The following is a 19902-nucleotide window of genomic DNA, read 5'->3' as shown; positions in this document are numbered from 1 at the left end:
CCACACCCCCACTCTCTCCCTCAAAAAGACATATCGTTCAGAACAAAGAAGAGGAGAATCCCCCCAAATTGGGTATGAGAGAAGAAAGACAAGTCGGCAGAAAGAAAAAAAAAAACAAACCAGTACAAAAAAGCAAAATACAATAACAAAAGCACTATCTGGCGTGACACTGTGGATGGGTTGCTAATCCTAAATTTATCATCGCTTTTCCCCCCTGCAGAGTGATGCCCGAAGTTCCGGAGAATATGCAGGATAATATTGCACACCTCGAGCATGAGGCTCGAAACCCCTATCGATCTCAACAACAATTTCCCGTCCAATATGACCGCTCGGGTTTCCCTGAACGATCCTCTTCCGCCGCCGTCGTTCAAGGTCAGCCCATCCCCTCGTCGGGTTACGAAGCTGCCTCCCACTACGAACAAGCCGCCGTCTATGACACCATGGATCCCCCCAACTTTTCGGCCTTTCCCGCTCTGCGCAACCCGCCCCCGAATGTCCCCCCGACCGATGAGCAGCGAGAAGCGAACCTGGAGCGCGTGCGCATGACCGTCTTGTCGTCCAATGACCCGGAGATGCAGTTGGCCTGGGCCCAGGATGCGCTGGCTTACGTCGAGGTCGCCATGCAGAATGAGACTCGACTGTCGTTGATCCAACCCCCGCGCCCGCAGACCCCGCCGGTCGAGCGCCAGTTGAAGGTCGACGCCATGAATATCGTCAGTTTCCTGGCCGATCAGTCTCATCCCAAGGCCGAGTTCATCAAGGGCATGTGGCTGGAATTCGGTAAATTCAACTGTCGCATTGACAAGAAGGAAGCCTTCCGTTCGTACATGAGAGCCGCGGAGAAAGGCTACGCGCGCGCGGAATACCGGATTGGGATGCAATTCGAGAGTTCGGGAGAGCCAGAGAAGGCCATCAGACACTACCAGAAGGGCGTCGCCCTTGCAGACTCCGCCTCGTTCTACGTATGCCCCTCTCCCATGTACGCTAATCTGTCTCCCTCCCCGACTGACATGGTTGGCAGCGCCTGGGAATGATGATCCTCCTCGGCCAGCATGGCCAACGCCAGGATTTCCAGACGGGTCTGGAGTACATCAGCCTTGCAGCACAGTCCTGCGACGAGAATGCGCCCCAGGGTGCCTACGTAAGTTGGAACCATCCCGCGCAATTCCGAGCCCGGCGGTCTAACCATGGCAATGGCAACAGGTTTACGGGATGCTCCTGGCCCGGGAACTTCCCCAGGTGAACGTTCCGGAGGCCTTCCTCCCGCTCGATCTCAACGCCTCCCGTGTCAATATCGAAAAGGCCGCCTTCCATGGATTTGCCAAAGCCCAGGTGAAGATCGGTGCCGCCTACGAACTGTGCCAGCTGGGGTGCGACTTCAACCCGGCGCTGTCCTTGCACTACAACGCGTTGGCTGCGCGTCAGGGCGAACCGGAAGCGGAGATGGCCATCAGCAAGTGGTTCCTCTGCGGCCATGAAGGCGTCTTCGAAAAGAACGACGAGATGGCGTTTATCTATGCCCAGCGCGCGGCTCAGAGTGGGTTCCCGACCGCCGAATTCGCCCTGGGGTACTTCTACGAGGTTGGCATCTTCGTGCCGTCGGACATCAAAGAGGCCAGAAGCTGGTACGCCAAAGCCGCAGCCAGCGGGAACAAGGACGCCACGGGCCGCATCGATAGTATCTCTCGCTCCAAGACTTTATCCCGCAAGGACCATGAACAGGTGGCCATCGCGCGCATCAAGTCCCGCTATGGATCTCAACGTCCCAACCTCAGGTCGAACACCGAGAACCTCGAAATGCCCGACCCGTCCCGGATGAGTATTGCGGAGAACAACCCCCCCGCGTCTGCGCCATATCCCGATCGACCGGCATCGCGTGCCCGCCCCGTCTATCCACCGGGCTACGGGGCGCCGGATCCCCGACCCAGCTCTGCCTTTGGTATCAACCCCAACATTCGATCGAACGCCCCTGGCTACAACCGCGCCGCGTCATACGGACCGGGGCCGATGGGATACCGGTCTCCGCCCCCGGGCACCCCGTCGATGACCCCCGTGTCCGCCGGCCCCAAACTCGACGTTGGCTACTCCGCACCGATGGAGCCCCAGGCCGGTGACATGCGGAGGCGTCCCCAGCGTACGGATATGCCCCCGGATCGGCGGCCCGTGCGGACCCCGATGTCTCCTCACGCCCAAGGTGGTCCGGTGGGATCCCCGCGACCACTTGCCTCGCCTTCGAGCGCATCGTTCCCGGGCCGGGCCGATTCCCGGCCCCCGAGTTCCTCCTCCACGCCGAAACCGCCGTCCTCAGCGACCTCGGCCAGCCAACGACCGCCCGCCCAGCCATCCAAATCGCAGGGTAGCCTACCAGGAAAGGGCCCCAAGACTTTTGAGGAGATGGGAGTCCCCAGTGCTCAAAAAGACGGTGATTGCGTATGTTCCACTGCTGCTTCCGTTTGTCGTTTTCATCCCACAACTAACCTTGCTTCTAGATCGTCATGTGATACCCGGTTCGTTTCGCATCTTTTATTATCATCGCTCGATTGCTTTATGTTTCAGAAATCTTGAGGGTATCCTGTCTTTTTCTTTTTTGCTTTGATGACGTGTATTTCATGGACTAGGTAGGTGGGTAACTAGAGGGTAGTGGACGTTGGCAAATACATTTCAATTGCGGGCTTCTTCTTCATCAGCATCTGCCTTTTTTTCTGTTCCTGTTTTGGCTGTATATATGTATCTGTGTATTGCGCTTTTCCAGCAAATAATCTCAGCCTCAGGTTGGAGGTGACCGTCTGCCACGTGATCATGCCAGGAACTGGATGGACTACATCTGTCTGAAGTAGACCTAGAAACGACGCGCGAGAACCTGTTCCCTCTCTTCTTTGCGCCCCCCATTCCCCAACCCTAGTGTGTTCAAACTGTCTAGTAAGACCGGTATCAAGATGTCGAAACGAAACAAGAAAGATGAAGACTCGAGTAGCCATGGTGAGCGAACTGTTGTCAGTCTGGTTGCAAGAGCCTTTACCGTTAATTATTATAGTAGTTGATGATGGAACTGCGCTGGTTCTGGAGTACCTTCGTAAGTGTCTTCTTATCCATCCTGGATTACACCTATGCAGTTACTTGGCTGGCATCGTATGGGACATGCTGCACACGGCTGACTCGCTTCTAGAAAAGCAAGGGTATGACTTCTTGTACTCCCTACTGCTATACAATGCGTGTTCAGGGGTATGCATGTTGATGTGTTCCCACTATAGTCGTCCCTATTCGGTGAATTTCCATATATCTACCGAAATGATAAAAGCTAGCATATATTCTGACAATCCTATCTAGGCAGCTGATGTCTCTACGAACCTACATAACAAAGTCACTAAGGGTATCTATCACCTTATCCAATTATCCTCCAAAACCCCACCCCTCTCCATCGACTAACACTACACAGCACACGCCGTGAAAGCCTTGCGCGAGCTCCACAAGAACAAGCAGATCGAAAGCCGCGTCGCAGGTTATTATCCCTTGTCCAAAACCAAGAGCAGAGCTCATATATAAAGGGAAACAAATCGTCTACCACGCCTTACAATTAGCACCAAACAGTACGCCAGAAACCATCGCAGCAGAAGAATCAACAGCGACGCAACTCCAAGAGCAAATCGACAAACTCAAGGTCAGCGAGCGGAAGACACGCGCGGAGTTGACCGCGTGCTGTGCAAAGCCCTTGCTTTCGGAGCTGCGCTATGATATTGAGAAACTTCGGGAAGAAGTCGCGTCGATTACGGCGCAGCTTGCTCGTGTTCGGGAGAGTAACCCGCTGAAAGATGGTTCTTGTGATGGTGAGAGTAGTGTCGGTCTTGATTTAGAGTGGAAGCGTTGGAAGGACTGTGTTGCTGTCCGGAGGAGGATATGTCGGGCTCTGTGGGATAGCTGCACTGAGGTGTTGCCGGGGGATATGAGTCGGGGGGAACTTTGGGTATGTGTTATCAACCCGTTGATAAATGGCTGGCTGTTGGGCTTGTACTGACGACTATGGCTAGGATTCCTTGGGGATGGAAGGGTCCCCGTTCGAATGATTACCAGGTGCTGTGCTCCCGATGACCAGCTACCCCGTCATGATATAATAATAGTCAAATGTCTGTCTGGTATAGTCAGATGTTCCCATGTCCAAAGCTGATGTCTACATGATCTCAGCTGATGTCTACATAGTCAAAATTGAAAGAACATTCGGCAGGAAAACTGTGGGGAAGGATGGGGTGATCGGCAACCTCCCCCGCCCGAAAACAGGCCCCGAGACCCTGTGATTTGCCAGTTTGAGAAGAGGGGAAGGAGAAAGCTGAGGAGAGCTACGATGCGGACTGATCATCAGATGAGCCTAGAATAAGATTATCATCCCGCAAGGAGGTGGGCGTCCATGCGACGGAGTCATGAGCCAGGTGATTGTATGGTATGACGCCATACCCTGGGGGAGGTCTTTCTCCGGAGGTACTCAATTGTTGTCTTGTCTGTGTGTCGGTCATGTGTCTCTTGCTTTTAACTTGTTTTTGTGAGGTTTATTGAGAGTCATGCCTTCGTTTCATCACCAGCATTGTAAGCTCATGGACCAGGGTTAGTTGATTGATGGACAGGGTGGAACGAGAGGGGTTTTGAACTGTGGTATGCTTGACTACCTTTGTTTTATTTCAATACTATTCTCTTTCTTATTCCAACGTCTTTCAGATGAGACCAAATCTGTCAGGATCACATCATCTTATGATATGAAGCAGGGCTGGTTGTAGGTACGCTGGATGTCCGAACACCTAGGATCAAGGCTCTTGGTAAGCACGATTCCATACTCTTCTCCTCATCTCCAGGGTGAATACTTTCCGCATGAGAGTGTCAGGATCTAGATCCACTCTGACTTCTTCCTGTCTCATACATCTGTTGATGTGTTGATTGTCAGTTCAGTATAAGTGGCAGCCTCAGTGATAGTTCTCCACCTCTCACCGCCCAGTCCCTCCGCCAATCACAACCCCCGATTCGACCTATTTTCCCCTCCCGAGCAAATCGCCCCCCGTGCGATAAACCCCTCCCAAACTCCCCAAACTCCCCGATCGATTTTGTACTCTTCCCAACCTGCATCAGCCTCCTCTCCCTCCCTCCCCGTGGCCATGCAGTTATCCGCCTCTCAGAATCCCCCGCCTCTCCTCAACCTCCTCCCTCTCATCCCTCTCGTCCTCCAAATCGTCTCTCGGGTGACATGAAAGGTCGCGCTCCTCTCCCGGTCCCGTCCGGCACCCAGCAGCCTCTACAGAACGGTCATTCCCGCAATGTCTCAGGCTTCGATATGACTGCCCGAAGTCCCCCTAATCAAAGCAGTAAGAGATTCTTCTTCCTTGATTATGGCCACTCAAGCGGATGGCTCTCCTTCTTGGATCGCTCGTGCGCGGTGTTCTAGTCGGTCTCCAATGATAGAGGGCTGATCTCACGGTTGTCACCGATCCAGATACCAAGCATGTTCCCTGCAAATTCTTCCGACAGGGTGCCTGTCAGGCCGGTCCTGCCTGTCCCTTTTTACATTCCACCGATTCTGCGATCGATTATGCTCCTTGCAAGTATTTCACAAAGGTATGGATCGCACTTATGTCGAATTTCAACCACCAGTAGTGATCCCCTACTTCTGCGTTGGCCCTTTGACTGGATTTGCCAGGATGATCTAACCACCGTGCTTTCTATTGATCTAGGGTAATTGCAAATTCGGTGCCAAATGTGCGCTGGCGCATATTCTTCCAGACGGGCGACGGGTCAATCGCCCCAGTATGACCATGGGGGGAAGCCATCTGAACCTGGGAGGCCGGGTCAATCCCCAGGCCTATGTCAACCAAGATTCAGCCTTGACGAACTCGGTGCTGTCGCAACAGCGGATGAACGGACACGATGCCCGATATGCTGGTCAAGTGCCGCCTCAGGATGAGCTTGCAGTCTTACATGCGCAGCAGCAACAACAGCAGCAGCAACAGCAACAGCAACAACAACAACAACAACCGCCGCCCCCATCGTACGACCCCATCCCCACGATTGATGCTGGTTTAGCTTCGGACGCTGGGTCGAAGTACGGCTCGCCTCCGGATGACATGCGCTTCCCCATGTCCCCCAGCCACCATCACCTCACGGCCCTCGATGCCCCGCTACCTGCGTCGTTTGACAGCCAAGGAATTTCGCACGCGGCTCGTTACGGTCCCGTGGCCGCCTCTATGCCCTCCAAGTTTGGACTGGAACTGTCGCCCCCCGCTCAGAGAGTGGGCGTCCCCTCGGATGCGCTTCGAAACCTCCGCGATACGGTCTACGGGCCCGATTCGAGGAAATATTCTTCGATGATGGGATCCTCACCCCCTGGAATCACTGAAGATGGACAAGGCCCGCGGTTCCTACATTCGCAGCGGCCGGTGAAGCCACGGATGCTGTCAGCCAGTGTACCGCGACCCACCGCCTTGGACGATTGGGAGGACAGCAATTTCCCCATGGAGGAAGACTATCTACCGATGAACCTACATGATGACGTCCTGACGCCCCAGGAGCGGCTTCGTCGCCTGTCGCGCACGGACCACGACCTGGGCTCAACTCACCGCGATCTCAGTGGTCTCGGAATGACCAGCACCAGTCTCTCGAAGGTTGGCTCCCCACTGGGATCCAGTCCGTCGCGCTTCGGGGCCCTGTTCGCCAAACAACGACAGAAAAAGGAGGAAGATTCCCACGGTACTGGTACATCTTTCCCGCACGTGGGTTCGCCTCTGCGTGAATCCTCCTTGCACATGGGCACCAGCCCTAGTTTAGGCCCCATCGGGAGCCGCCAATTTTCAGGCGACGTATCGCCGTACGTGACGGGTTCCTCTTCCTCCCTTCAACCGTCCACGTCGATGATATCACAGCAACTGAGCGGCATGTCCTTACACCCCGGGACGGCCCGCCACTCGTCCTCCGCCGGCCCCAGCAGCCGCCTAGACCGGACCGTCTCGTCGCCGGTCAGCACGAGCAAGATCGACGAGGAACAAAGTGACCTGGTCTTTTCCATGGAGGAAGAAGAGAATAATAAGCGGAACAGCTCTTCGTGGGATACCAACAAGACGGACTCCAATGACGAGGATTCGACGCCAACCGGCAACGCGGCCTTTCAGACATGATAAAATCCCTCCCCCACTATTGAGCCGTGGGGGAGTGCGATATCCACCTTGACGATCTTTATGGCCGGTCTCGTCTATTATATTGACACCTAGGCCGAATCAAAGGTGGCACAAAATGAGAAAAAGCAAAATACGGGGTTCATACGAAGCAAATCGATCCTTCGGGTGACGAAACAAATCCTCGTGGACGTCGGTCTGTCATGACTCCTTCACCTATCTATCCATCGGAACTTACCAAAAACCGGCGTCCACTATCCATCCCTAAGCAAGGGAGATACTTTTGTATAGAACTGTTGAACCCGGTGATCGATCCGAGAAGGCTAGCTACTCCTTCTATCTATCTATTTTATCTATCTATCTTGCATCTAATCCATCAATCAATCATCCATTAGACAAACTTTTGGTTTAATTCGCAAGGACAAGCGGGGTTTTTCAAAATGTGGGAACAAACATATCACAGCTTTTTCTCTATTCTTTTTTTTTTTTTTTCTCAATCTTATCTTTGATCCTTTTGGTTTTTTGAATTCAATGCTTCTTTTCAATATCGATTTTTCTATTGATTGACCTATATTTTTTTTTGGGACATTTTGAATACTTTTGTATCTATCTACCTTTTATCTTTGTCTCTGAACTTTACCCTCTCATCTCATCTCATCTCAAACTGTTTTCTCTTCCATTGTGCTCATGATCTGTGCAAGGTTTCCAGGTTGAGATACATGATTGGACAATATATACATACATACATAGTACATACCTACGTCACGTTCAGATGTTCCCTTTGCACGCTTAATATGCTGCTGGGTAGATTCTCTTTGCTCTACTTCGGCTGTCTGTTCTCTACAAAAGTAAAAAGTAGACAGTTATAGTGTTGAAACGTCCCATTGATTAAATCAACTCTGCGATGCTGCTAGCTATAATTTACAGGAAAAAATTCAATCAATCGAGCCTTCGCCTTCTGAAGACTCCTGTCCTGGTTCTGATACACGAAGTGCATACAATCAAAATGAAGTAGAATAGGGAAAGGGAGATAGATAAATAGTCATTGATGGTTATCATACTCCCATCCGTTGCATGGGGATGATGAGCACACCTCCACTGCAACATCGTGCAGTCGTTATCAAGAGTGTGATGCTCCATTGACTTCTATCTAACCCCCCCGGTTGACCTCGTCCATGTATATGGCACGGGCTTTGAGGCTAGTGAGACTCGTATCCTTGGAGTGGGCTTGGATCTGCGCCGTCTTGTCGTGGGAGATCTGATCGGCAGAGACTCTTCGGCTGTGCACCTCGGCATCAGTATGTCGAGCCTGGCCTGCTTGACCCCCGTACAGCATCTCGTAGATCGCGTCCGTTCCTGACACGATGTTCTCTGTCATTGCCTCCATGGCCTTGACTGTTAGTGCTTCTACCCGAGAAGTAAGGGCCGTTTCGTCGTCTGCACGCTGGCGCTTCGCATTCTCTGCGCGCTCTTGTTCTTCGTCGTTTTCTTTTCGCTTTCTGGACTCAACGAGCTTCCGTCGCTCTTCTTTCGCTGCGAGATACTTGAGAGAATGGCCGAGCTTCGGCTGCACGGATGGTACGATATCAAGAGGCGGAGAGGAAAAGAAAAGGACGCGGCCTTGGTCATCGCAGTGGAACTTCTCACGAATGTCGGCGGGTATGGCCTCGTTTGCAGCATCGCTCAAGTGGAAGACCTCGGTCGGACGAGGGCCGTTTGAGTTGTAGACTGCACCTGGTGCTACTGGCAAACGACTCGTCTGATACGGTGTGTACGGCGAAGGCTGCGCAGCCGCATAACTAGGAGGGACCGGTGATGCTTGCCAGGAGGCGACGTGTGGGGTTTGTGGCATGAGTCCGCTGGGTCGCCTCTGTAATACGGGCTGATAGGCTTGCGCCGGAGGAACCTGCGGCTGCTGGTAATTGACTGGAGGTACCGGCACGGGAGAGCCGTGAACAGGTGCAATCGGAGCAGCTGGGGAGCGTGTCGGGACAGGGGTAGCACCTGCCGCAGGGGTATGACCCTGGCCATTGACGATTGGCCGCGCGGATATATGGTTCATGGGAGTTTGTCGAGGGACGGAAGGCATACTCGACTGCGGCAATGACGGCGGCGGTGTCGGAGTTGGTTCCGGAGGTGGGGATTCCTGGAAAACAGCCTCGTTAATGGCAAAGTTCTGTATATGAGACATGAGATATGGAGAGAACTCACATTTTCATCGCGTGGACGTCGGTGAACTGCGCCGACAATGGGCGGTGCATTATCCGCGCCCCAGGTCGGTTTCGGGAGATCATCTGTCTCTTTCGCGTCGTCCTTAAGCAGGTGTTTAATCGGGCTGGGAATCTTCTTGATCCGCCTTGGGACGTCGAACAGATCCATCTCATAGTCCTTTTCTCGCACCTCGTCCGGCAGGCAACTTGCCCAGGTCTTGATTTTGTTCAACTTGTGTTTCTCTTCGTTGTACCGGGCTTCGCAGACGTAAACATCCTTATCGAGCGGGAGACCTCTAGGCCGCCCACGATTGTAGCGGGTAAAAAACATCACGAAGCACCGGTCAACAATCTCGTCCACGCGGTGGTCTCGGTACTGGCCGGTCTTAACCACCTCGTTAGGATAGAAGTGTTTTTCGAAGTGATGAACAGTCTGCTCCGGCCGATAGTACCAACAGGCGTTTATCCATTTCTCGCCCGCGGCGTCCTGCCATGTTCGATAGATTTGCGCCACGATCGGTTTTGTCACATCGTTGGGATTTTGAATATGGACCCAATCACCCACCTTCCACATCTCACCTTTGTGGAGTATGCCGTCCGGCAGAGGCAACCGTCCATCTTCCATCAGGTATTCGCTGTCCGGTTTCTTCTTCTCGTGCTCAGCAAGTTTCCGTGCCTCCGCCTGCAGATCAACGGCGTCTCTGTAGATCTGGCTGTCCGGCTGGTTATAGGCCTTGGCGTTATTGAACATCAAGTCCATATCCCTCATAAAATGATCCACCGAGTTGTACTTCTTCCGCTTTGATTTCCTCTTGATGATGTCGATCGCGATGGGCTCTTTGATTTCCACATAGTAATCCGGGTAGGTGGCCTTGTCCGGCAAGCGCTCGAAGTGCCGTACTTTCAGCTGGCTGTTTGGCCCTTTCAGCTTTCTGATCCCTTTCAGGATTGCTTTTATCCTAGCCTCCATAGGGGTGTCGACACGTGGTGGTCGGCCTCGTTTCTTTCTCAGCTCCGGATCATGCGACTTGTGGCTATCTTCCTTTGCACCATGCGGCTTGGGCCCGGGGCGAGGACCGCGTTTCTTCTTCCGTCGGCCATCGTCATCGGAGTCGTCTTCATCCTCTTCGTCCTCTTCGTCTTCGTCCTCTTCCTCCCCCTCTTCTTCGGGGAGCGGGTCCGCTTCAGGAATCTCCCCGAGGTCCGGGAGCTCGGCTTCCTCGGCCGTGATAATCCCCTTGTTCTTTAGTATTTGGAACTCCGCAGCGAACACTTCCTATAAGGGACTCATTAGCAAGCTAGTAGACCAAAAAGGTAAGTTTAGGCTCCACGGCTATTGGACGAACCTTGATTACGAGCGCGTCTTCATACGCCTGGGACTTCGGACGGTTATACGTTTGCGCGTTATGAGGAATCTGAGCGACAGAGTCAGATTCAAGCCCATTGCAAATCATGATGATTGGAAGGGACAAGAAGGGTAAATAGATACCAAAGCACAGTCGCGCACAAATTCGGAAAACTGTTTGTACTCGCGTTTGTTGATCTTGGCCTTCAAGATACTCAGCGCCATGGGTTCCTTGATGATCTCGTAATAATCGGGGACATTGCGCTTGTTGACGCTGCGATGGAACAATCGCGATGGGTCGTGTCCACTGCGCACAGGTACGGTTGGTTAGCCTGGACAAAGCAAAGTCGCATTGATCTTGGGACGAGGGACACCAGGGACAAAGGCTTACTCTTCTTCCCTAACCTCGTAGATCGCCAGGGTAACATCCATCATCGACCTCCATTGTTCTTCGGTGACGCTACTCGCAGGCGCCGCGCCATCACCCCTAGTATTATCATCCTCGATCGATTTGACCGGCTCCTCAGCAGTGGGTTGGGTTTGCGCCGGCTCGGGAGCCTTCTCCATGCTCACAGGTATGACGCCAGCCCCAAGGTTGGCCGACAACGCAGAGCTTTCTTGACAATTCTGGACGATTTTTGAACAGGTAGAAGATGAACACAAGCGCGCGGCCGTGGATAAGCAGCAGGAGAGAGAAGGGCAGGAGCAGGACAACACCTGGGGATCGGAAGAGTATCGCAGCTATGCTGACTCATCCCTGTTTGGTTCCTGACCGCTTTCGATGTATATTACAGTACGATACACAGGTGATCTTTCGAAATTCCGTTACGCCACCACGTATTGCTGCTTGGACAGAATAAACCTCAAGAATCTATGGTAAGTTTATAGTTACTGTGGTATGCGTGGGAAAGGTAAAGGTATTATACGGAGTATACATCATCCTGTCTACGGGATTACTGGTAATTCAAGTCGACTTGAATAGATACAGTATCAATCAGTAAACGCAGTATCGTCACTATATCAGTCCTGCTCTTGAGTGATCCAGAAATCCGCTAGTTCCAGTTACAGGCATTGACAAGCTCAATAGTCCTTCAGATCATATCTTCTTTGTTGCTCTAGAATGATGCAACACGCCTGCCCCACATTGAAGATGAACCCACTGGGTCAATCGTCACACCCGCAGGTCATTCCCCGCTAGCTCATGCGCCTGTTCTTGGTAGTAGCGACAGTCCCCTTTCTACCTTCGAAGTTCCTCCTTTCCACTCGATATATGTCCTGACGCCCTCGTGTGAGAAGAGCAACTCTACCTTCCTTAGACTCCATCCTCCTGGCACTTGAGAACCGCAACAAGAATGAGAGTCCGAGTCCGTGGCCCTGCTGGACAGTCCACTGTAACTCTCGATGACGATGCAACCGTTGGCGACCTTCGAAGCCAAATCGCAGAGACGACAGGCCTGGGTGCCTTCGATGTCAAATATGGGTACCCGGAAATCAGACCATTAACACTGGACACGCTTCAGCCAGATCAGAAGCTCACTGAAGCCGGCCTGAACCTCAACGGGGAACAACTCATAATCACAAAAAAGGACACTGGGAACGACCACCCCGAGCCTATTTCTACCAACCAGCCCCAACTAGACAAGCCTTCGCCGTCGCAAAAACCCAAAGATGCATCCGACGATCCACCGGAGCTGCCGTCCCCCGAGCACTCCGGTACATTTGTCTTACGTATCATGCCCGACGACAACTCATGTCTATTCCGCGCCGTGGGGAGCGCAATCATGGGAGGAATGGACGCGATGAACGAACTGCGGTCTGTAATAGCGCAGACGATCCACGAGAACCCGGATCTCTATTCCGAGGCAGTGCTGGAGCGGAAACCCGAGGACTATTGCCGCTGGATACAGAATGAGGACTCTTGGGGCGGGGGTATTGAACTCAGCATTTTGAGCAAACACTTTGACATCGAGATCTGCTCGATTGATGTGCAGACTTTGCGGGTTGACCGCTTTAACGAGGGCCCTCCCACTCGCTGTATCCTCGTCTATTCTGGGATCCATTATGATACTATTGCCTTGTCGCCGTCGGATCCTCCATTCACACATTCGCATGCCCCGCCTGAGTTTGATACAAAAGTGTTCGATGCGGCGGATCCTATAGTGTTGGACAGATCGTTGGCGCTCTGTGAGGTCTTGCAGCAGAAACACTACTATACTGACACTGCGGGATTTCAAATACGTTGCAATACGTGTGGGGGCGTCTTCACGGGAGAGAAAGGTGCCACGCAGCATGCAGCGCAAACTGGGCACTACGATTTTGGGGAGGCTAGTTAGATCAGTGGCCAACACGGATCAACTCTGCGTCTTTTAGGATGCTTTTGTGACTGGGAGTTGCACATCTGAAGATATACTTATAAATGCATATATATATATATATATATACCCGTGTGTACGTTCTTAGCAGCATCTGTGCACCAGCGTAAGCCTAAAATAATAACTGTCAAGCGAGTCTAGATAGCAGTATGCGCCAATAAGAGCGGTATCTTGCGGTGGAACTGCCTGGCGTAAAGCTCATTAAGAATGATTGCACCAATCTGAATTGACACTGGATCATATGGTCATACATTAATCGCATCAAGCTAAACCATCGCCACCTCATCTGCCTCGCCTTCTTTATCGCCATCGTCTTCCCCCGTATCTCCGCTATCATCCGGGTTGCCGCCCCATTCCACATCGTGGTCAATGGGATCGGTGAAGAACTCGTGCTGCAGAGCCTCCTTCGCGCTCAGTCGTCGATAGGGGTCCAGTTCCATCAGACCTGCGAGCAGACGAGTCGCCTGTTTCTCACTCTCCGTTAGGTCCTCTACGCAACTGGCCCACTTGACAAGCTTCTCCCAGCTGTACCCCTTTTCGCCAATCGTTGGGATGTTGGTTTCAAAGATCTGACCATGCATGGCTGATGCGGCTTTCATACGGCGTGTCCCGAATATGCTGGCCATCTCAATCATGGCGTCAACGTCATCCGCTGAATTGAAAAAGGGAAATCTACGACCAAGTAGTGTCAGGAGGATGACACCGGACGACCACATATCTATCTTGGTGGTTTGGGAGGTGCATTTGAACAGGACCTCCGGTGCACGGAAACCCCGAGTTCCGGCTCGGTTGGCGCGCCTCGAAGGCCTTGAATCATTCTTCGGGTAGCCGGTTGCAAGCGAAGCAGTCGAGTTATGGGCGTAATGGTAGCTTTGCAGCACTCGCCCGTGACGGGCTAACTTTGAATTGGTACACAAACATGTGCCGGTGTATTCGGAACCCTCACGCTGCCGTCTTCTATTAGCTGCTAACACCGGATACTATCTAATGACAATAGGTGTCCTAGAGGGAAAAGCCAAGGAAACAATGACAGGGAAGAGAAAGAAACTAACCTCAGCCAGGCCGAAGTCGACCAACACACCTTCTCGCAGGTCAGGGTTATACAGGAAATTACTGTCGAAGGAGTTAGTCGATTGGTATGGTAGCAGGGACGTTCTAATCTCACGTTGGTTTGATATCTCGGTGAAGAATGTTGTGCTTATGGACTGAATGAAGTGCGGTAAATAACGAGCGGAAGTAATGCCGCATGTCTGCGACCATGAAGGTACGATATTGTATGCGAAAGTCGGTGTGAGGGAAGAAGGGCAAAACAGCCACAACCTGATCTTGGTGACGGAAGGCTGTGATCAACGGGCATACCGAACGACACCCTCGGAGATCATGGAGCAGTTCCAATTCATTCTGGATTCGGATTGGACTGCTAGTCACATAGATCTTCTTCAACGCGACGTACCGAGGTTTTCGCCGCCGATCTGGTAACGAGTGGTGATTCTGATCTTCTACACGCCTTTTCTTGGACGGTGGGCTTGTCGGCACGTCGTCCTGGTTGTTTTGAAACATATCCCAGTCGTTCTTGTAGACGTCATACATAAGATCTTCGGCTTTGTAAACAGTTGAGAACGTCCCTATAGATGGATAACCAATTACCAATTAGCAGAAGAACGATAAGACAGATGAAGGAGTTTAGAGAGGGAGAGTTCGAATACCTTCCCCAATCCTGTTCACTAATCGAAATTGGTCCGAGATTCCTGGGAATGTATCTTCTAGTTTCTTCATGTCTTCCTTGACGGAATCATCGACGTCCTCATCGTCCTGGCTATTCTCCTCATTGCCACTCTCTTCGCTGTATTGGTCACAAAGTTCCTCCCTCCCCCCGATTTCCTCGATATATCTCGACCTCGACGCGTGTTCTGGTACTAAAGATCCGGGGTTTTGTTGCTCTGTCTCAAAAGGCTTTACTAGTGTCATATCGAATGAAGTCATTATATCAGATGCGCGCGAGGAGTTGTGACTGGACTGTCCAGGTTCAGCGATTGGTTCAAAGGACGTTCATGCGGTGCGCAGCTTGGCCTAGAAGATGATTTAGAACATTAGACGGTGTGGGAGACAGAAAGGTCTATGCGATGCGTGAGAGTTGTGAAGATTGCAATCCAACGATCTGGAAAACTGAAAGTTGACAATGAATCTGGTAATCTATTACGCATCCAGTCATTGATTGGTACCGAATACCAGGCACTCACAGATTGACCAGTTGACTCTGTTAGGAACGCGGTAGTAGTAAGATACACAGGTAAGGTAGGTACGAAAATACAAAACAAACCGAATCAGTATATTCGACCATTGTTGCTTACTACCTCTTTTTGACTATATTTACATATTTCTAATCTATTGTCGACATATCCAATATATATATAATATCAATATATAAGAATCATGCAGAATACAAGGGATCTGGCTGTGTCTGGTATCTAGAATGTATTGTATCATGAACTATTGGTGGGATACACGTACCAGTCTTGAGGTACCTTGGGTAACCGTCCAAGCAATAATAAATGGAAGAAAATGGCAAAACACAAACAAAGCCCCAGGCCACTCATCCGCCCGCCGCTCTTCCACCTCCACCCCCTCCGCAATTCAACATAACTGCCCTCCCCCTCCTCTCATCACCACCAAGATTCCTCGGATGAGAATTCCTCCTGGTTTGATTTCGTCACTACTAGCCAACGATCGCCTTGTTCGAGGCTTCATCCTCGCAGTTGCCCCCCATGGAGGACAGGGCCCAATTCGATATCAATGAGTCGCTCAAGTATTACTTGAGTGACCCTGCCTCTGTCCCGACCCCCGAAGCCGACCCAGAGCTACTGGACTGTGAAACTGATCCCGATCAAATATCGGCCTCGCTGGTTGATAATGTGTTAAATCCCATCGTTGATGGGGTCGCGGAGAGCCCCGAAGGACTGGCGCGGCCGGCCTTCTTTGACTCGATGCAATTTTTACTCAAGTGCGCCCTGGCCCCTAACAAATCTTTCGGCGTCGCCGACGCTTGTGGACCCAATTCTGAACTTTTTGATCTATGCAGATACTCTTCCTTTCTTCCGACGAAATCCCTAAGCAAGCTTCTCGACCTGATCGTCTCGGGGCTGTCAGTCGAAGCAGATACCATTCACACCGATCTCGAGTCCGATGAACAAGATGTCATTCAGCAACACAAGCAGCTGCTCGAAATGTATGGGTTCCTTCTGCAGTGGGCCCTTTCAGCAGTCGAAGTCAAAGCAGCAGAGAAACCCGCCGAGGCAGCCCCCGCTCGGCGCGGGGCCGGAAAATCCAGGTCGAAGATGGCCAAGGATGGTCATTGGGACTGGACAACCCAGATCCAGATATCCATGGAGACGATGTGCAAGGTAATGAAGCTCAAACTAGGCAAGATATTCATGACTACGTCAGACCGCGACACCTTCATCAACCTATTCACCCGCTCCGTTTATCTCATCCTCGAAAGCGAGCAGCGCGTGAAGAACATGACCATCCGAATGCATGCTTTCAAGGTCTTGTGTATTGCGGTCAAACATCATGGCCATGCTTTTGGTACACTACAACCTGCCGTGAATTGCTGGGATGATTCTAACTTGCAAAATAGGAGCCCAGACGTCAATTGTGCAAAGTTTGACATACTTCGAGCATCTTTCCGAACCAATGGCCGAGTTTTTACACATCCTTGCGGAGCAATATGATTACCCCCAGCTTTCAGATGAGATTCTCAAGTACGTGCGGAATTACTGCCTTGCTAGACGAGCAATCACTCACCCATCACAGGGAACTCGGGAACAAAGAATTCAATTCAAACGATACGCGCGGTCCAAAGTCGGTGTCTGCATTTATCGTGAAGCTCTCTGAGCTTGCCCCACGCCTCATTATCAAACAAATGACTCTGCTCGCAAAGCAGCTTGACAGCGAGGTACCGCACCCGTTCCATGCACCTTTAGAATTCTGTACTAATCTCTCGCCATTTTAGTCATACACGCTCCGTTGCGCAGTCGTCGAGGTGTGCGGAAATCTGATCTTTGACCTCAGCCGGCAAGAAGAGCGAAGTGACAACTACAAGACGCAAATTAATGCCTTTTTCGACGTCCTCGAGGAACGCTTCCTGGATATCAACCCTTACTGCCGGTGCCGAGCAATCCAAGTGTATATGAAGGTTTGCGATCTTGAACAGAAGTTCCCAAAGAGGCGACAGGCTGTTTCAGAGCTGGCGGCAAGAAGTTTGGAGGACAAGAGCAGCAATGTACGACGTAACGCCATCAAGCTACTCTCAAAGCTGGTCTCTACCCATCCGTTCAGCATTATGCATGGTGGGCAACTTTCACTCAGCGAGTGGTCAGGCAGACTGGATGCCGTTGATGCCGAACTCAATGCCCTGAGACCGCCGGAAACACCCGGATTTGATGGCGAAGCGACGCATGTTGACAGCGAATTATTGGATGACGCCACCCAACTGCCTGACGACTCACCATCCAAAGCACCGCGCATGACAGACGAGGAGAAGGTGGCTGCAGTGAAAAAGGCTGCTGAACAAGCAGCGACTTCCGAATTGCTTGGACGGCTACAGTTGACCAGAAAATATTATAACGAGGCCATCCGATTCGTTGAGGTGCTCCATTCCGCTTCTACCGTGGTCTCCCAGCTCTTATCATCGAGAAACAAGAGCGAAGCCATTGAAGCTATGGACTTTTTTGTGGTTCTTGACGCTTACAAGGTTGAAACCTCCCGGAGTGGCATTCGCCGTATGCTCCGACTCATCTGGACGAAAGGCAATAGCGATGAAGGCAAAGGGGTTCAGACTCACCTTATCGACTGCTACAAGGGACTTTTCTTTGAAGCGCCAACTTCCTTCACCCCCAACGATGCTGCAATCTACATTGCTCGAAACATGATCAGTCTGACTTTTGGCTCCACGCCGGCCGAGCTTACTTGCTTGGAACAATTGATCAGTACAATGATGAAAGCTGGTAATATTCCAGAGTCTGTTGTCTCCAAATTATGGCAAGTGTATGGTGTCCAGAAGAAGGAAATTTCAAAGACTCAGCGCCGCGGTGCTATAATCGTTCTTGGAATGCTCGCTTTGGCCGATCCGGAAGTAGTCATCAAAGAGATCGAAACGATACTACGGATCGGGCTCGGTAACCTAGGAAGGACCGATCTCGTTCTCGCCAGATACTCGTGCGTTGCTCTACGAAGGATGGTACCAGGCCGCCAGGCCAAAAATAAGGACACGGGCATACCTAAGCTTGCGAACGACCACCCGATCTTGACCAAACTCGCGGACATGGTTGAGGCCATTTCGGATAGCAAAGAGTGGTATGGGGTTGCAGAGCAAGCTATTGGGGCAATTTACGCGCTCTCCAAGCATCCGGATGTTCTCTGCTCTGATATTCTCAAGCGCAAGACCAAGTTTGTCTTCCAGCCACAAATACAGCGCTCACCTTCAAATGCGGACGAAGGAGAGGAACAGCGGCCCGGAACTGCGTCAAGCGACGGCGAAGGCTCCAAACTCAAAACCTCCTCCGCTGCATTGTCACAGCTGCTGTTTGTCGTTGGCCATATTGCCATCAAACAGATCGTGCACTTGGAGTTGTGTGAACTTGATTTCAAACGCCGCAAAGCAGAGCAGGAGAAGAATAAGGTATCCACATCGGCTCAAGACAACGACGCTGAGAAGGATGAATTGGACCTTATTGGCGGGACAACTGAGGACGATTTCACAGACGCCATGGCGCATATCCGGGAACGAGAACTGCTCTATGGAGAAAACTCGCTTTTGTCGAATTTCGGCCCTCTTGTCGCCGAAATCTGCGCCAACAGCAATATATACTGTGACCGGAATCTCCAGGCATCAGCGACCTTGTGCCTGGCAAAGTTGATGTGTGTCTCAGCAGAATACTGCGAGAAGAACTTGCCCTTGTTGATCACAATCATGGAGCGATCTGAAGATCCCACCGTCCGCAGCAATGCAGTGATCGCCCTAGGCGACATGGCTGTGTGCTTCAACCATCTGATCGACGAGAACACAGACTTCTTGTATCGTCGACTCAACGATGATGATGCGTCTGTCAAGCGCACATGTCTTATGACCCTTACCTTCCTCATCCTTGCCGGTCAGGTCAAGGTCAAGGGACAGCTGGGCGAGATGGCCAAGTGCCTGGAAGACGACGACAAGCGGATTGCCGACTTGGCTCGCATGTTCTTCACTGAATTGGCGAGCAAGGACAACGCCGTGTATAACCATTTCGTCGACATGTTCAGTCTCTTAAGTGCCGAGCGAAACCTGGAGGAGGCTTCACTTAGACGCATTGTCAAGTTCCTCATTGGATTCGTTGAAAAGGTAAAGAATTCCCCTCCTAACACATATTCATACATAAGTTTGGAACTAACACTGTCCTTCTAGGAGAAACACGCTCGGCAATTAGCCGACAAGCTCGCTGCCCGACTTCCCCGGTGTGAAACAGAGCGCCAATGGAACGACGTGGCATACGCACTGTCTCTGCTCCCGCATAAGAACGAAGATATCACAAAGACAGTGACGGCAGGCTTCAACAAAGTTGTCTCAGCGAACGCTTAGGCTGAATGTTACATGCTGTCTTTGCTGGTTAAGTTTTTGAGGGGTCTGGTCGGAATGGTTTGCTTTATTCAGATATAGGGGCGCAAGATTTGTCATTGGTGATGGTGTTATTATGACTTTACAGCGTTGGATCAACGTGCTTCATGAATTTATGTTCCTTTCTATGTATTTACTTCTTAAGATAATCCTCAGTGAATACTTTCTTGGCTGTTTACTA

At 51.6% G+C, this 19902-nt stretch overlaps 8 protein-coding genes across 8 annotated transcripts; 6 read left to right on the top strand and 2 right to left on the bottom strand.

Annotated features, from left to right (window-relative positions):
* Nucleotides 1-224: 224 nt before the first annotated feature.
* On the top strand, nucleotides 225-2501 carry P168DRAFT_313852 (putative chitin synthase activator (Chs3); the record flags this gene model as incomplete). The annotated part of the gene is made up of 4 exons (XM_024839708.1): nucleotides 225-962; nucleotides 1022-1141; nucleotides 1204-2430; nucleotides 2490-2501. The coding sequence occupies 4 exons, from the start codon at nucleotides 225-227 to the stop codon at nucleotides 2499-2501; spliced, it is 2097 nt and encodes a 698-aa protein (XP_024696299.1).
* Nucleotides 2502-2936: 435 nt separating this feature from the next.
* On the top strand, nucleotides 2937-4061 carry P168DRAFT_313851 (putative TBP interacting domain protein; the record flags this gene model as incomplete). Its single annotated transcript, XM_024839707.1, has 4 exons — nucleotides 2937-2979; nucleotides 3437-3499; nucleotides 3546-3961; nucleotides 4026-4061. The coding sequence occupies 4 exons, from the start codon at nucleotides 2937-2939 to the stop codon at nucleotides 4059-4061; spliced, it is 558 nt and encodes a 185-aa protein (XP_024696298.1).
* Nucleotides 4062-5224: 1163 nt separating this feature from the next.
* P168DRAFT_230500 (putative spindle poison sensitivity protein Scp3) lies at nucleotides 5225-7145 on the top strand (the record flags this gene model as incomplete). The annotated part of the gene is made up of 3 exons (XM_024833242.1): nucleotides 5225-5342; nucleotides 5471-5592; nucleotides 5709-7145. 3 exons carry the CDS (start codon nucleotides 5225-5227, stop codon nucleotides 7143-7145), a joined length of 1677 nt encoding a protein of 558 aa, XP_024696297.1.
* A 100-nt stretch (nucleotides 7146-7245) lies between these two features.
* Nucleotides 7246-7753, top strand: P168DRAFT_750 (uncharacterized protein). Its single transcript, XM_024842129.1, has 2 exons — nucleotides 7246-7464; nucleotides 7538-7753. The coding sequence occupies exons 1-2, from the start codon at nucleotides 7346-7348 to the stop codon at nucleotides 7707-7709; spliced, it is 291 nt and encodes a 96-aa protein (XP_024696296.1). The 5' UTR covers nucleotides 7246-7345; the 3' UTR covers nucleotides 7710-7753.
* A 259-nt stretch (nucleotides 7754-8012) lies between these two features.
* On the bottom strand, nucleotides 8013-11368 carry P168DRAFT_245734 (putative RSC complex subunit (RSC1)). Its single transcript, XM_024834017.1, has 5 exons — nucleotides 11089-11368; nucleotides 10842-11004; nucleotides 10699-10767; nucleotides 9354-10628; nucleotides 8013-9288 (listed from the first exon to the last, which is right to left on the bottom strand). Exons 1-5 carry the CDS (start codon nucleotides 11262-11264, stop codon nucleotides 8293-8295), a joined length of 2679 nt encoding a protein of 892 aa, XP_024696295.1. The 5' UTR covers nucleotides 11265-11368; the 3' UTR covers nucleotides 8013-8292.
* Nucleotides 11369-11760: 392 nt separating this feature from the next.
* P168DRAFT_261586 (ubiquitin-specific protease OTU1) lies at nucleotides 11761-13117 on the top strand. Its single transcript, XM_024834701.1, has one exon. The coding sequence runs from the start codon at nucleotides 12050-12052 to the stop codon at nucleotides 13028-13030; it is 981 nt and encodes a 326-aa protein (XP_024696294.1). The 5' UTR covers nucleotides 11761-12049; the 3' UTR covers nucleotides 13031-13117.
* A 113-nt stretch (nucleotides 13118-13230) lies between these two features.
* Nucleotides 13231-15208, bottom strand: P168DRAFT_261584 (serine/threonine protein kinase CDC7). Its single transcript, XM_024834700.1, has 4 exons — nucleotides 14776-15208; nucleotides 14235-14694; nucleotides 14122-14182; nucleotides 13231-14016 (listed from the first exon to the last, which is right to left on the bottom strand). The coding sequence occupies exons 1-4, from the start codon at nucleotides 15050-15052 to the stop codon at nucleotides 13336-13338; spliced, it is 1479 nt and encodes a 492-aa protein (XP_024696293.1). The 5' UTR covers nucleotides 15053-15208; the 3' UTR covers nucleotides 13231-13335.
* A 503-nt stretch (nucleotides 15209-15711) lies between these two features.
* P168DRAFT_307988 (condensin subunit YCS4) lies at nucleotides 15712-19891 on the top strand. Its single transcript, XM_024839156.1, has 6 exons — nucleotides 15712-16070; nucleotides 16149-16654; nucleotides 16707-16830; nucleotides 16883-17024; nucleotides 17082-19448; nucleotides 19512-19891. The coding sequence occupies exons 1-6, from the start codon at nucleotides 15835-15837 to the stop codon at nucleotides 19683-19685; spliced, it is 3549 nt and encodes a 1182-aa protein (XP_024696292.1). The 5' UTR covers nucleotides 15712-15834; the 3' UTR covers nucleotides 19686-19891.
* Nucleotides 19892-19902: the final 11 nt, after the last annotated feature.

This window comes from Aspergillus campestris (assembly GCF_002847485.1).
Source record: "Aspergillus campestris IBT 28561 chromosome Unknown P168scaffold_1, whole genome shotgun sequence".
Classification (NCBI taxonomy): Eukaryota; Fungi; Ascomycota; class Eurotiomycetes; order Eurotiales; family Aspergillaceae; genus Aspergillus; species Aspergillus campestris.
This window is presented reverse-complemented; position numbering and strand designations above follow the sequence as displayed.

Excerpts from the sequence above, each read along its gene's own strand:
- P168DRAFT_750 (XM_024842129.1), top strand. The coding sequence starts at position 7,346 with ATGACTCCTTCACCTATCTATCCATCGGAACTTACCAAAAACCGGCGT. Across the intron at positions 7,465-7,537 it reads CCGGTGATCGATCCGAGAAG|ACAAACTTTTGGTTTAATTC; the intron begins GCTAGCTACTCC and ends ATCATCCATTAG.
- P168DRAFT_245734 (XM_024834017.1), bottom strand. The coding sequence starts at position 11,264 with ATGGAGAAGGCTCCCGAGCCGGCGCAAACCCAACCCACTGCTGAGGAG. Across the intron at positions 10,768-10,841 it reads TTGTGCGCGACTGTGCTTTG|ATTCCTCATAACGCGCAAAC; the intron begins GTATCTATTTAC and ends TCTGTCGCTCAG. Across the intron at positions 10,629-10,698 it reads AAGACGCGCTCGTAATCAAG|GAAGTGTTCGCTGCGGAGTT; the intron begins GTTCGTCCAATA and ends AGTCCCTTATAG.
- P168DRAFT_261586 (XM_024834701.1), top strand. The coding sequence starts at position 12,050 with ATGAGAGTCCGAGTCCGTGGCCCTGCTGGACAGTCCACTGTAACTCTC.
- P168DRAFT_261584 (XM_024834700.1), bottom strand. The coding sequence starts at position 15,052 with ATGACTTCATTCGATATGACACTAGTAAAGCCTTTTGAGACAGAGCAA. Across the intron at positions 14,695-14,775 it reads AGTGAACAGGATTGGGGAAG|GGACGTTCTCAACTGTTTAC; the intron begins GTATTCGAACTC and ends ATCCATCTATAG. Across the intron at positions 14,017-14,121 it reads TCGACTTCGGCCTGGCTGAG|CGTGAGGGTTCCGAATACAC; the intron begins GTTAGTTTCTTT and ends AGAAGACGGCAG.
- P168DRAFT_307988 (XM_024839156.1), top strand. The coding sequence starts at position 15,835 with ATGGAGGACAGGGCCCAATTCGATATCAATGAGTCGCTCAAGTATTAC. Across the intron at positions 16,831-16,882 it reads CTTTCAGATGAGATTCTCAA|GGAACTCGGGAACAAAGAAT; the intron begins GTACGTGCGGAA and ends CACCCATCACAG. Across the intron at positions 19,449-19,511 it reads TCATTGGATTCGTTGAAAAG|GAGAAACACGCTCGGCAATT; the intron begins GTAAAGAATTCC and ends CTGTCCTTCTAG.